At 32.7% G+C, this 15635-nt stretch overlaps 1 protein-coding gene across 1 annotated transcript; it reads right to left on the reverse strand.

Annotated features, from left to right (window-relative positions):
- Positions 1 to 1537: 1537 nt before the first annotated feature.
- LOC113515623 (uncharacterized) lies at positions 1538 to 14652 on the reverse strand. The gene is made up of 6 exons (XM_052893396.1): positions 14365 to 14652; positions 6739 to 6945; positions 5094 to 5299; positions 3865 to 4067; positions 3128 to 3393; positions 1538 to 2005 (listed from the first exon to the last, which is right to left on the reverse strand). Exons 1-6 carry the CDS (start codon positions 14607 to 14609, stop codon positions 1894 to 1896), a joined length of 1239 nt encoding a protein of 412 aa, XP_052749356.1. The 5' UTR covers positions 14610 to 14652; the 3' UTR covers positions 1538 to 1893.
- Positions 14653 to 15635: the final 983 nt, after the last annotated feature.

Raw genomic sequence — 15635 nt, forward strand, 5'->3', positions numbered from 1 at the left:
ATATGTGCCAACTGTGTAAAGTAGTTATGTAAATTCTGCTGAGACTTGAGATAAAAACTGAGGTAAGTATAAATAAAAATAAAACAACATGAATATATAAAGAAAAATAATAAAATTCACATTCTGTAACACTTAAAACTGTCTATAATTTATATAAAAAAAAATGAGTTAAAAACAACAAATAGTCTTTCGCTATAATTATTACAAAATTTTTAATAACATATCAGTACACATATTTAGCGTCGTATTTTTTTTGTACTTAGAGTTTTTTTATGTATATTTTTTGTATCAATGAGCACGAAGAAAAAAGTAAAATTTGCACATGTGAAAACCTATTATCGAGCTATAATTTTTTTTTATTGTTTTTTATACAGGAAAAATTACTTACGACTTAGCAAAGAAGCTGACTGCCCATCTAGTCAAGTGGTAACCGTCGCCACCACCCAACACCCTTTTTTATATTGGACTTCTTTATCGTATTATTGAAGATTTAAATTAATGAAATAGACACCTACTTCAGTACTATTTATATATACCTATCTTCAAGGTAACTAAATATAATACATACATAACAAAACACATTTCGATTGCATTGAAATAAAAACTAAGTTGTATCTAGAGAAAAATAAATGAGTTAACATTACGTCCAAATTATGTAGGTATAGAAAGAGGTATTTACGTATTTTTTTTAATGGGTGATAATGGAATGGTAACCCCGCCTGCGCTATCGGGATACGCTGGCGGGGCACTAATGAAGGATGACAGGTGAGGATGAAGCGGGTCAGTTGGCCAATCGTGACGAATTCAACAAAAATTGTTCACGATGGTTTCCAGGGGGAACCACGTGGAGGTCGACCTAATAGGGCATATTGCTAGCAATGGGGCTGTCAAACTCCATTGCTAACGATCCCTTTCCTCCCGGTATTTACGTATTAGGAAACTAATTATTTAATGAATAATTGTGAAAATAAAAGCGTTTATGTATAGAGACAGTAAAAAATTGTATACATTATGTTCGAACTAAAATGTATTAACAGAGACCCAATTAGAAATTGAAATTAGAAAATATTACATAAACACAATATTTTTGTTTAGTCTATATATATATATATATATATATATATATATATATATATATATATATATATATATATATATATATATATATATATATATATATATATATATATATATATATATATATATATATTTAGATAGGTATTAGGAAGTTCTATTCCATGTGATTATTGTATATTAGGTAATTAACTGAGAAATCTATGTTAAATATACTAAAACACGTTTATTGTCGATTAAATGTAAATAAGAAAATTATAATTTATTCTCTGCACTATTTGTAACAGTTGTGCAATAAACATTCCTTATTAAATATCCATGTAAATTTATTTGTCACGATTCCCTATTAGTAAGATCATATTCATTAAGTAATTTAAAGTGCACCTAGTTTATTCGACTGTTATACATACTTTATTTCAAATATGAATAAATAATGTGGTAGATAGATAGAAAGATAAATTAGTATTTTGTATAAACTTTAATAGGCAAATTTTTGATGCTTTGAGTTACATTATTGTAAGTGTAAGTGGAGTTCAAACAAAAACTTAGATTTAACTAACTATATATTCAAAACTGAAATACAGATCAATACTTCTACACTAGATTTATAGGTTAATAAGAGAGGGAAATTAACGCTTCTTATTTTAATACATGTAAAATATTTGCCTAGAGTAATCTCGACGTTTTTTCTAGGTTGCACCAGCCATTGTATTTATATCTTATATCATAACAACAGTTTACACTTATATGTGTTCACATAAAAAATATAGGTGAGAAATATCTTAATTACAATAAATATAAGTGCTTGCATGATGCAGATTATTGGCAATGTGCGGGCGGATAAAAGACGTCGCATTCAACGCCGCCTAGACCCAATGCAGCGGCACGAAGTGCCCCCAACGCTCCACCACGAGTCCACGCCACGCCTGCACTTTTAAACGATATACTAAATTAATTTATTATCCACTAAAATTTTTTTAATAATAATAAATGCCACTGGCCATATACTTAAAAACACTTAATTAGTAATAGACAACAAATACTCTTTTTAGTAAATATAATAACAGTGTAAATTTTTGTATTATATGGTATTAGGATCGAACTCACAACTATTGTAAACTGAGCAGTGTATTAAGCAGCACTAATGCACTAAGTCGTTATACTACAGCAATATAATCTGATATTTCTTTTAATTTACTGAACCTTTGAAAAATTAACCTAGATGCCTATTGCATGGTAGTAAGATATAAAAGTGAAATTACTAGATAAATATATGTTTATATCACAAGGAGTAATGAGTGAGTAACGTCCCTTGTACTATAAGCAACTAAGAGCTGCGCTTCATTCTTATCTTCTGAAAGACCGTATGTTCGATAGCTACTAGTTGTAAGTATAAAATAATCTGCAGGAAATGGAATAGAAACTGATGGCATTTCTAATCAAAAATAATATATAACACCTACAGGGTGTAACTGAAATTCTTAGTATTTTTTTAAGGTAGTATTCTATTAGTGAAACCATTTTTTTTAAAGAAAATAACGTAGTACAACGAATTAATTAATTAATATAAAGTAGTTGTATCCGACAATTCTGATCACGTGAATCAGTACATAAAATATCTTATGTGCTAAATTAAGATATAACCTTATCGTGTATAAAATTTCATTCAAATCCGTTCAGTAATTTTTGCGTAAAATAGTAATAAACATCTATCCATTCAACCAGCCATCAATTCATTTATCATTATGAACTTTTGTTAATATTAATAGGGTAACTCCTTCACCTGTCACAAGTTTATTAAAAATGCCCATTTCACTCTGTGAACATAATAACACATTGAACATATAATTTAAATCTCTTTTTCTTTAAATATAATGAAATATGTATATAAATTGTTCACTTACGCTTTATGGTTCACTAAAGTGACTACTTTTTGTAGTAGTAGCTATCTATGATAACTTCTATTCATAACAATAATAGATAGGCAGTTCAAGTTACAAAGGAGATATGAAGTAAGATGTGAAGACTTTTTAATAACATAAAAAATACTTACTACCAAACAGGTAGCCAGTAACGACTATTGTTACGAAGATCTCTTGCTCGTTTGTTCCCCAAACACAAAGCCCTGTATAAACATGGTGTAGAGCGAGGTTTGAGAACAAGAAGTGCGTATCGTGCTATATTATTTACGGCCGATACATTACTCCGCTTAGAGCTCTCATCAGTTTCACTGTTGCGTTTGAATCGAAAGATTTCCTCCATGTTCAAAGAGTCGCCTGTGTTATCTACCATTTGCATAATTTGTGGTTGCTCCGGATTCTGAAAATGTGTAAATAATACGCGCTTATTATATTCGAAATATATTAATAGCGATAATAAATATAATATATTGTTTAGTTTTCGGATGGAGAGGACTATACTTGAAGCTTTGTTGCGTGATAGATTCCGAAACTAAGATATTCGCGGAAGAATCAAAGTAACAGATGTAGGATAAGCAAGCTGAAGTGGCAACGGACTAGTCATACAGCTCGAAGTACTCTCTAATATAGGCAAACATATGATACAACTTCAAATATTGCTGGAATTTATTCGGTGCAAATGGGACAAAAATATCAGTTACATTCTATGAGAGAGGCTTACTTTCTACAAGGAACAATTGACCGTTAAAACTATGGCAATTTAGTTTTATTACATTTGGTACTAAATATTCATGGTGGCTTCTTCCTTCATAAATATATAAGTAATATTACATTGTAAAAATAAATAATATGCTATTGGCTACCCACTTACCATAGTAATACACATAAGTACTTGAAGCACGAACATGGCGAAGGACAAGAATGCGATGCCAGTTAGAGAAATCTCAAAGAGTTCGGATATTCCAAGACCATGTTTTTCTCGTTCTTCACTGGTATCCTCTACGTGTACTTGAGGAGGAGGGTGGTGGTAAAGGGGAGGAGGAGGTGGAGGCATTGAGTATTCATATCCTCCACCTAAAATTTAAAAATGGCATTAATATTGATGAAACGAATATTTCATCAGTTAATGTTATTAAGATGATTATTATAATAGTATTTAATCTTTTTAATAGTTCGCAAGATAATATGCGTATTGCATACTTCTGATTAGAGCTGAAATTGATACTTCAGTAAATACAATAAAGTCGAGATCTGAGCATTAAACATTATTATTATATATTAGTCTGTTGCAGCATAATCCAGCAATCGTGTTGGTAGTTTATTAACCATAAATTAAGACAATAATCAGAAAATTTGATGGAGAATGATAATAATTAAATTGTAGAGCCATGTCTTCATATATTATATTTATTAATTATATTTATAGATTTAACAATCGCCGTGTCATAATATAAATATGTCACAAAGCCTATTTATCTCTAAGGTGTTGTAAAAGGTGACTAGCCAAACAAAGAATAAGATGTATAAGGAATGGAAAACTAGAAATAAATAAAATCCGTATTAGGCTTACACGCTGTCTATATTTGAGGAAAAATTATATATTCATCGAATATAATTATATAAGGTAATTGATCGTTAAGAATAGGTCGTGTGGTCCCGGCATAGAATAGGCCACCCCTTCCTTTCTCGTGCATGTCGTAAAAATCGACTAAGGAAAGACGAGAGATGGACAGCATCATCCCTCTTAGAACACCTCTAAAGGCTGATTGCGTTGTCAATCCGTCTGCCAAGCGTGGCAATCACGGGCAAAACCCACCCAAGGGAAAGACTTATGTTCAGCAATGGACTGTTAATGGCTGATATGATGATGATGATAGGCAATTTAGTTTCATTGTATACGATATTAAGCTATTGTATTAGCAATTTAGATAAAAAATACATACAAAACGTACAACTACGTAACGTAATCGAAAAGGAGCTATTGTCAAGATTGAACTTTTTAAACATTTTTTTTTTAATAATACACATTATGCTGTAAATACTATTGTAAAATGACGACCAAAGTTAGTAACTTTAGATTGACGAGTTACTCGTACTTACTATATTTAGATACTTCTTGAATAGGTTCCTCCGGATCTACATAAGTTGTCCCTTCACCAGCCTCAAATACCTCATAACCGTCTCGAGGTTGAGAATATTGAAGTAGAGGATTTATGGGCGTGGATATTTGTTTTGAATTGTTTCCAAAGGAATTAATGGACATCACTGTATTATTATAACGATATTCATTGTTGAGGGCTGCTACTCTGAAAAATGTCATAAATAAAATTGCTTGAATTGTAACTAGCCTCGTAATTATATCTCTTCAGTTCTACACTTTTGACAGAGTGTTCGTAGTTTTTAAGATTATAGTGGATTGTCGATGAGGCTCTTCTTCGTGATTGAGGTCCTCGCAATGTGTCTCCATTTATTTCTGTTCACAGCCGAGCAAGAGCATTCCACAATAGATTGCTGTGTGGCTGTTTTAATGAGGTCAGTCCATCGCGTTGGTGATCTACCACGAAAACGTTTATCTTGGACAATTAGCAATAATATAGCAGGTATCTAATGACGAAAAGCACTTCTTATTTTTAACAACATGTAATGTGATAAGCACAAAGAAACTTAAGAATTTAATTGACCGCAAGAGCATGAGGACATAATGAATAGGAATAACTCCAACTAGATATTTTGTATACAATATCTATTGTATAGAAGTATTTTGGTTTTTTAACTTTGGAATCGAGGCTGTGCTTGCTCTTTAAGATTGCAAATGAATCGTTGAATGAATCATAAACAGCGTCTCTGAACTTGATTGCATGTAATCACACTTTTAGACACCCTCGACTATTCAATATTTCATCAACCAATAATAATGTGTCCTAAAATAATCCTATTTATCGGGTTACAGATCGAATCCTCAATCGTTCAATAAAATAAGCGAAAAATACGATATCTTTGATCAAAGTACCATTAGTTTAAAGAAGTTATTATATAGTTTAGAAATGGTATAAGTTAAGATCATAACTGTAATTAGTAATGTAATGCACATCTGTAAAAGCGTTACAACGTTTACTTCTAACTTACTGCTAATGATGTTTACATTGTAAGATTAGTAAACTGTGTTTAGATAAATGTTTCTATGGTTTTCAATTAAATATCATGCTCCTTTCTGTTTGAACTGTTATTGTTATTTGTAACAAATAAATAAATAAATATAGGAATGTGATTAAAATTAAGATATGAAAGAATCATATAAAGTAATAATGTTTTTTTTATTATCATCTGTCCTATGATTTGTCTATCAGGTTAGGACCGACTCTTAAGTATATACATTTCTTTTCTACTTTGTAAGACTCCTAACAGCATACTTGTTGCGGACTCAAAGGATGGTAAGTGGAAATCGTCGCATATAGACATGAATAGCATTATGGATATAATAAAATATACTCGTATTTAATTGCCTTTTGCGGCATCTTTCAAGCTTCCATTCTCAATAATTTTAGCAAAACATCCATACAGGCACCATTGGTTTACAGTAGTAACATTAATGAGAAAGTGACTTTGCACAGTTGTAGAACTACTAGGTAGGTAGTCGGATTAGGAAAGCCGTCGAGGTAAGAATTTTCTTGCTTCGTCTGCTTTCCTAATTCAAGTGATGAATGCGCATTGGTTACTTGGACAATAAATAAAGTGATAAACTTACTTAGTTAGCCATTCCTGGTAATTAGCAGAGCCAATATCATACATCAAGTTATTTCTGATATCTTGAGTGTGTCTAGTTATTGATGCAGTTTCTTTCCCATCGGTGCCAAAAGGTTTACCAAGTCGACTTTGTAATGCATTTTTGCCCATCTCTTCCAAGATTTGTTCAGCAACATAATTACGACAATGATACTCGTTCATCATTTGTCTAAAGCATTTGAATAAAAATGATTTAGAATCAATTAATGTTGATTTGTCTACATTGAATGACATAGAAAGTCTTTCGTAAATAATTTTATTATGTACTAAAGTCTTCGAGTATACAAAATGTAATGGAAACAAAATTTTCAATAGAATACAAGATTACAGTAATATTGTGTCTACTTGTGTTTAATACCGTGCATTGTGCATTTGGAATATTACTATTTGGGCATGTGTGTGTTGGTTTGCCCTTGCCTTGGGTAGTTCGAATTTAAGTTTACTGGATTGGCAGTAAATAACGAATTGTTGTTGTAATTATGATTTTAATATTGAAACTATATAAATTTACAATATTTGGAATGTATATATATATATGAAAATGAAGAGGTAACGGTATATGAAAGGCAATTCAATTGTGACGAATGACGTGAATGTGGCTGTTGATATATAATGGGTCGTCGCAATTTGCTTCACACTTCACGCTCCTTTCAGCAACCATATATAACATGGGCCCCGCCTTGGAAGCAGCAGGTTCCAAAAGATTAAATAGATGCTGCGGTATCAGCTTTACGGGTAATGGACAGATCTTCGAAAAGGCTCTTCGTGTAGTTCCAGATGAAGTAAGAAGATCTGCTACTCTCGATATACCATCGGTCCCGGGATAAATACGTATTATCCTGCCTAACTTCCATTGCAGTGGAGGCAGGTTATCATCTTTAATGAGAACGAGTTTATTGAGTTCAACCTCGCTCTTTAGTATTCCATTTAGATCTTGATTGTAATTCCGAGACGTATTCTTTGCCCATCGTCTCCAAAAGTAGACTGTCTCATCTGCTCAATCACGTCGTAGCGCAGCAAGCGGTGAGTTGGCTTGTCAGTTACGTCTCTAGTGGCCGGCGCTGTCAAAGGTCGGCCGATGAGGAAGTGAGCGGGATATGAAGGTCATTGGGGTCTGTCGAGAGAGGAGTTAAAGGACGGGAGTTGAGGATGGCTTCAATTTGTGCCAATACCGTACTGAGTTCTTCATACGTAAGATAGAGTTTCCGACTACTCGACGAAGGTGGTGTTTACATAAAATATAAATTCCCAACAACCGCCGAAGTGAGGAGCGTATGGAGGAATGAAGCTGAATTTAATATTATTATTTGATGAAAAATCTTTAATTTCAACAATTTTATCATAAATGGCTGAATACAATTCGATTTTTTCAGCCCCAACAAAATTTCGACCGTTGTCAGACATGATTTCCGCAGGTTTACCCCGGCGAGATATAAATCGCTTTAATGCAAGGATATAATCATTAGTGGAAAGACTAGTGACTAGTTCTAAATGTATGGAACGTGTACACAAACAAGTAAATAAACAAATATATCCCTTTTTTTACTTTAATTCTGGTCCGGCGATTCAATATCATCACCGGCCCAGCATAATCTACACCACTGCGCATAAATGGAAATCCAGGCTCTAGGCGTTCCGCAGGTAAATCACCCATTAACGGCTGAAAAGTTCTTCCCTTCATACGCGTGCACGTGACACAGTCATGTACTGTTTTCCTAGCCAGGTTTCGTCCTCCTAGAGGCCACCAGGATTCACGTATACAAGCTAATAAGAGTTGTGGTCCTCCATGTAGCAATTGTATATGTTCATATCTAAACAATAATATTGTTAATCGATGTTTACTACACAATAAGACTGTGTTTTTTATCATTATCGAAGTGGGGCGAGTTCCGTAACCTTCCTCCAACGCGGATAAAATTTGTTTTCGTCCACGAAAATATTTAAACCAATCAATATATTTTGCCTTTACTACTGATCGCTTAACTAAATCACTATACTCCTCAGAAAAGGATTGTGATTGAAAGAGCTGTGTCAGCATAATAACTGACGCATTTAATTCATTGGTAGATAAAGGACCAACAGTACGATGTGATTTTATCACGAATATTATTTACAAAACGCAATACATATGCACCGGCGCGTCGTAATCGATTGAATGACGAGAATCTGTTAAAATTAACCAGTTCGTTGTTATAATTTAATTCATTACATACCATGCTAATATGTTGAGTCTTAACTTCGGGTAATTGAGTTTGATCTATAAAAATATTATTTGAATAAGTTAAATTACGGTCTCGCAAAAATAATGGCCCGTGCCACCATAATTCATTATGTTTAAGTTTATTTAATGTAAGGCCTCTCGACACGATATCAGCAGGGTTGCTCTTGCCGTCTATATGTATATACACTGCATCAGTAAGTTCATTAATCTGTGATACACGGTTTTGAACAAATGTCTTCAAATTATAAGGTGACATTCTAAAACCGATAACAATAGTGGAGTCCGTCCAGAAAATTATTCTTGTGAATGTTAATCTAAGTGAATTGATTATTTTATGATACAACCGCGCAATAGTAATATATACAACTCAAGTCGCGGGATAGTGCACACAGTTTTTACCGGTGCAATTTTGCTTTTCGCACATAACAATTTAATAGTTATAGGCAAATCACTGTCACTATTATAAGTACGTATGTACGCATATAGCGCCATATGCGTCTTGTGAGGCGTTGGTAAAAATGTGCAGTTCACAATTTGTTTATCTTCACTCATGACATAGCGAGGTATACGTAATTCGGGCAGATGTATATATATTTAAAAATTGATTCCATTGACATTCTATGTCGATGGGAACCACATCGTCCCAATCGATTTTGAGCAAATAATTTTTGTAACATTATCTTTGCAATAATTATAGTCGGAGATAAAAGTCCTAAAGGATCATATATTTGCGAAATGATTGACATAATAGTGCGTTTTGTGATGATAGGCTTATTTTCCAAACTCGTAGTAAAATGGAGTTCATCTTTGTCGACTTGCCAACCTAGTCCTAGTGTTTTATTTTGACAATATTCTCCAATTGCTAATTCTTTAGATGTTTTTATGTTTACGTCATGGTTGAATGTCCATTTTCGTAACGGAAAGCAACCTGATTTTAATACAGTAAAAAAACATTTTCGCATATATTAGACAAAATTACGGGATCATCATCACCAGTGATTAAATCATCGACAAAAAAGTCTTCGATGATGACCCTAGCAATAACATCATCAGTAGTTTCATACCATTTTGCCAGTTGACGCAGGCAACGCATGCTCATTCGAACCCGTCCCGTACGTTACCGTATTTAATTGATATACAACTAATTCGTCCGTAGAATTTTTCCCGCCACAATATAAGTTGCAGTGTACGCTGATCGTTTTGAATCAAAATTTGACGATACATTTTTTCCACGTCTGCGCACGCTACGTATATAACTACGAAAACGAAGTAAAATGGAGAAGATGTCGTTTTGTAATGGTGGCCCTATTCGCTGTATGTCGTTTAACGACTTATTTGAAATTTGGCACTAGCATCAAACACTACACGTAATTTTGTAGTGATGCTATGTTCCCTAAAAACCCCATGATGAGGAAGAAAATAACAGGGTTGAGTGTACTCTTTAATTGGAGTCATGTGATTTAAGTTAATGTATTCGCGCATAAAATTAACGTACATCTCTTTATATTTAGGTGACTTGTTTAACTTGCGCTCTAATGAAAGAAAACGTGACTTGGCTTTTTCATATGAATCACCAAGCGCGTCCGCCGATTCCTTTAATGGGATTCGAACTGCAAATCTGCCATTGCTGTCTCGCTTTGTCGTGTTAATAAAGGACTCCTCACACTGACGTTCGTCTTCAGTGAGAAGATTCTTCGATCCACTGACTTCTTCCAGTTCCCAGAACTTACGCAGTTGTATATCAGTGAGGACATTTGAGCAAAATTACACTGAATTACTTTATTACTGTGCAATTTTATTATTAGGAATTAATAAAGGACCTGAAAGTAACCATCCCAACTTAGACTTCTGTAGATATGGTCCGCTAGGTAATCGAAACCTTCGTCCAACAAGTCCCAAAATACGTCTGCACCTATCAGCAGGTCGATCGCTGATGGTGAAAAAATTGGATTATCGAGACAGATATCGTCTGGAATACTTAGTGTGGCACTGTCAATATGAGTGGACGGCAAGCTAGACGTGATGCATGGCAATATGAAACATTTTATTCGTGTATTATATTCGTTCGTTTTCGATCGCATATTAATATCGCATAATTTATTTGATTGTGAGACTGTATGTCCCACGCCAGATATGTGTATAGTGGACTGTATAATCGATACGTTTAAAAATTCGCATAGCTTTGATGATACAAAACAATTTTGACTACCACTGTCTAACAACGCTCGGGCTGTGTGATATTTGTTGTTATTATCCATTACCTCAACAAGAGCAGTGGACAATAACACTTGTGACAGTGATATGGAAGGTTCCTTGTCATTTGATGACTGAGCATGATTTATAAAGTTCATTGCGTGTGATACTACTGAGACCTGCCCTTTATCAGCTGACTGTGAATTATGCGCACTGGTCACTGGTGAAACAGGCGTAGACGCAATGTAGACACTTTCATTATGTAATAAACTATTATGTTTTTTCTGACATTGCTTGCACGGACCGAAATTTACTCTAAAACCGAATGTCCCGAACGTAAACAATTACAACATAATTTTTTCTCATTAATAAATTTAATTCTCTCTTGAACTGGTAAGTTAAGAAATTTAATACAAGCGTATAACGAATGCATATTACCGCACAACGCACATTGACGCATCGGCCTGTCGGATGTACTGTATTTACGCGTAGACACGAAACTATGCGATTGCTGAACTTGTGGTATGACATTTGTCTGCCGTCTACTAATATTATTATTATTATCGAATGACTTATTAGAATTAGACAAATGACTTTGTGGTTTGCGTGAATTGCTTGTTATGAACCATGTCCAACATGTCGGCACGATTTCGTAAAAAATTTAATAAATCCTCTAATTTTATTTTACCCTTTTGCGAATTAGAAAATAAGGTACCTTTATGGTTTTCCCATTCTCGTTCTGTGGAGGTATCTAATTTAGACACCATTATATAAATGATTAATGTATCCCACGAGTCTGTCGGTTCGTCTAGTGATTTAAGAGCCCGAAGGTTACGTAACACAACATCGATTAACTTTCTAATTTGCATTGGTGACTCTTTATTAATAGACTGTGCAGTAAATAAAGATTTAACGTGATTGTGGATCAATAAACGGTTACTATGATACCTACTCTCTAATAATTCCCATGCGTGGGTATAATTAACAGCGGTGAATTCCAATGCACTAATAACTTCAAGTGCAGAACCCCTGAGCGAGGATTTCAAATAATGAAATTTTTGAATCGCATCTAAATCACTACGTTTGTGAATCATAGATAAATAAGAATGTTTGTACTCGAGCCAATGGTCGTAAGAACCGTCAAATACGGCTAGCCTGATCTCAGGCAGCTTAACTGAGACTGAATTATTACTAATGGACGCGTGTGAACATTTAGAACTCTCACTTTTGTCTGTGTCCACTTTAATAAAACACTTAGCAGCAGACATCATATCAAAATATAAATTTTCAAAGTATTCTCTGTATTCCAATTGTTTAGGTAATTCTGAACTGCTACACAATTGTTCGATTTGCTCTTGTATTTCATTAAAAGAATTGAATAAATTTGACACTGATTCTATACGCAATAGTAGTTCTGCTTGTTGTTTTTCAGACAAAGTAACATTACTTAATTTATTAAGGTACTTCTCAAATAAAGTTAATCGTCCCTTTAAAGTACCTCGCTGATTTTTTTAAGCTCACTTAAACTAGACGAATTGTCTGATTCAGCTTCAGTAAAATAGTCCTCGTTACTCATTTTAGCGAATTATTAGAAGTTAGAAAATTACTTACGGTTTTTTACAAGCAGGTAGATATGTAGGTAGAACGAAAAATGAACAAATTTAATAAACTCGTATTAAAGCACAGTACGATAATAGCACAAATGAAAATAAAGATGGGAGAAAAAGGAACGACCAACCTGACAGGTATTTCAGCTGATCCAGGATACGCAGATGAGGCTCGAAGTTGACCATATATTTGGGCATGTGTGTGTTGGTTTGCCCTTGCCTTGGGTAGTTCGAATTTAAGTTTACTGGATTGGCAGTAAATAACGAATTGTTGTTGTAATTATGATTTTAATATTGAAACTATATAAATTTACAATATTTGGAATGTATATATATATATGAAAATGAAGAGGTAACGGTATATGAAAGGCAATTCAATTGTGACGAATGACGTGAATGTGGCTGCTGATTAATGGGTCGTCGCAATTTGCTTCACACTTCACGCTCCTTTCAGCAACCATAGATTATGCAGTAACAATTACCAATATTAATATTGGTATTAATTTTCTTTTTATTGTTATTCTTACTGATTACGAAGAAATAGATCTGACTCAATGACCTAAGTATATTCACGGTGTACCTACCTCCGTGTAAGTTACTGAATTAATTTAATGTTGTAAATTATTTAAAGCATAATATTTACGATAGAACTAAAAATTTTTTGCAATAAAGTTAGTTAAGATATATAATAAGTAAGTAAAGTTGTGTATTTACATAATATATAAATACCCTATTTTAATTTCTTCTATTTATTTGCACATTACTTTGCACCGTCAAATACATTTTTTGTTATTCCTGTCTACGATCGGCTAGTAAATAATACCATATGGTGTTGTTTATCATTTTACACGTTTAGGCATATTAAAGTTTATAAAATAAATAAATAAATACTTACTAAACACTTACATATTTTAAAATAAGTATTTCTTTATATTATATTTACTAATAATGGTAATAATCGTAATTAACTTTGTTACTATCATAAATATAGACATGTAACATGCTTTCTAATATAATAAATGTGAAAGTGAGCACGTTTGTTTATTAACTCTTAGTACCTTAATGTCTTAACCAATCACTGTGAACATTGTTATACATGGATATCAAATTCCGTAGTGACTGATAGTCCATTCTATATGAGATAGAAAAGGACTGCTTTTACTTAGGCGCTTTTTTCTTTTTTATACCAATCAGTGATAAGGCCGGTAAAAGTTAATAAAATATAAATTAAACAAGCTCACAAGTGTAATCCCTGATGATCCCTGGATAGTCAGAAAAAGTTAACTGAAGGAAAGGGGTGACCTAGTATTTCAACAATTTTATCAGTACTCTGATGCCTCGATTTTGTTACCTTTCATTAAAGCGTGCCTCTCCGAGGCCCTTGGGTCTCGGCGCCAACCGTCCTTGCCACCTTAACTTATACAACACATAGGTAGGAATATTACACGTAAATTATAAATATCTATCCAATTACCTTTTTTTATTTTAATTTGAAGGATGTATCACAGAAAGATAATATTTTCTTAGAAATATTATTAGTCAAATTAGAGTAAATAAAATTATATACCTGTGAAAGGAGAGGGTTGATAAAGCGGCATCTATTGATCCATTGTTAGCTCCGTCTTGTACTTTGGTGTCACTTACATCAACATGATCCTGATTCTCTCCGCTCATCATGAAGTATGTAGGCATCAAATCTGTCCGCAGGATGTCATTTACATTTAACTCATTGTCTAATATTTCAGAGCTTAATACCCTTATGATAAAAAATGCTAAAATAAAAAAAAATATATAATCCACTCGCACGTACATTTTAGAAGTATCAACTGGATGGTTACTGAGACTAGAAAGAGATGTTCATAACAATACCAACAATGTATTACACGGGTTACAGAGCGGAAAATTCCTGTACGTTGTGATTTTATCACGAATACTTAGATCTAACTGTTTACAGACACGCTAATTCATAAATGGAGTTTCAACCAACTTCAAAAAGAAAGTTCGCAATTTCATTGTAATATTTTTAATTTGTATTATGTGTGATATCTTCAATAACTTCGACAATTTCGAACCGATTTAGAAGACGATTTTAATCGAAAAAAAATTACGGTTGTATTTGTCTCATAGATATTGATCAATATTAAAGTCGGTGATTTGTAAAGATATTAAATTTCATAGAAATGTCCATTATATTGTATATATAATATAGTTATGCTTTAATATTTTTTTATATTAAATAAAACATATAAAATAAATAAATATTAATGAAAAGCTCTCTGTAAAATACTGTACACTGTTTTTGTTTTTGTACGAAATATCTATAAATATATAAAATGAGTCGTGCTGCTGGATCTGCTTATGGATATGGTGGCTTTAGTTGTTAGTTGTTAAGTATTTAATAATAGTTGTAAGCTATATATATTTCTCTGTACTTATTGTTATACATGTATTAATATATGCTGTGTTTGCCTATAAAAAATTGTTACACTTAGTTCTAAGCTCTATAATTGTATATATATTTACATTATTTTGTGGAAACAATTGTTGGTAAACCTAAATAAATAAATAAAAAAATAATAATACACCTAACTATATTAATGATACAAAAGCACAAAATTGTAAAACCTACATGAATAGTAATTAATTTTATTCATTTCAATTGGGTAACAACATAAATAATATGCCTACATTATATAAGTATATAATATTAGAGTGCATTATTACTAAAGATGATTTATTTTTTTATTACTATTAAACAATTTTATAATAAACAGATATAAATTTATAAAAAAAAATATAATTCAAATATATAATTTACTAAGTACCTAATAATTCTCC

This window comes from Galleria mellonella, unplaced genomic scaffold, assembly GCF_026898425.1.
Source record: "Galleria mellonella isolate WM207_F2 unplaced genomic scaffold, CSIRO_AGI_GalMel_v1 utg173, whole genome shotgun sequence".
NCBI lineage: Eukaryota > Metazoa > Arthropoda > Insecta > Lepidoptera > Pyralidae > Galleria > Galleria mellonella.

Excerpts from the sequence above, each read along its gene's own strand:
- LOC113515623 (XM_052893396.1), bottom strand. The coding sequence starts at position 14,609 with ATGTACGTGCGAGTGGATTATATATTTTTTTTTATTTTAGCATTTTTT. Across the intron at positions 3,394-3,864 it reads TACTTATGTGTATTACTATG|AATCCGGAGCAACCACAAAT; the intron begins GTAAGTGGGTAG and ends ACACATTTTCAG. Across the intron at positions 2,006-3,127 it reads TACTGGCTACCTGTTTGGTA|TGCAGGCGTGGCGTGGACTC; the intron begins GTAAGTATTTTT and ends ATCGTTTAAAAG.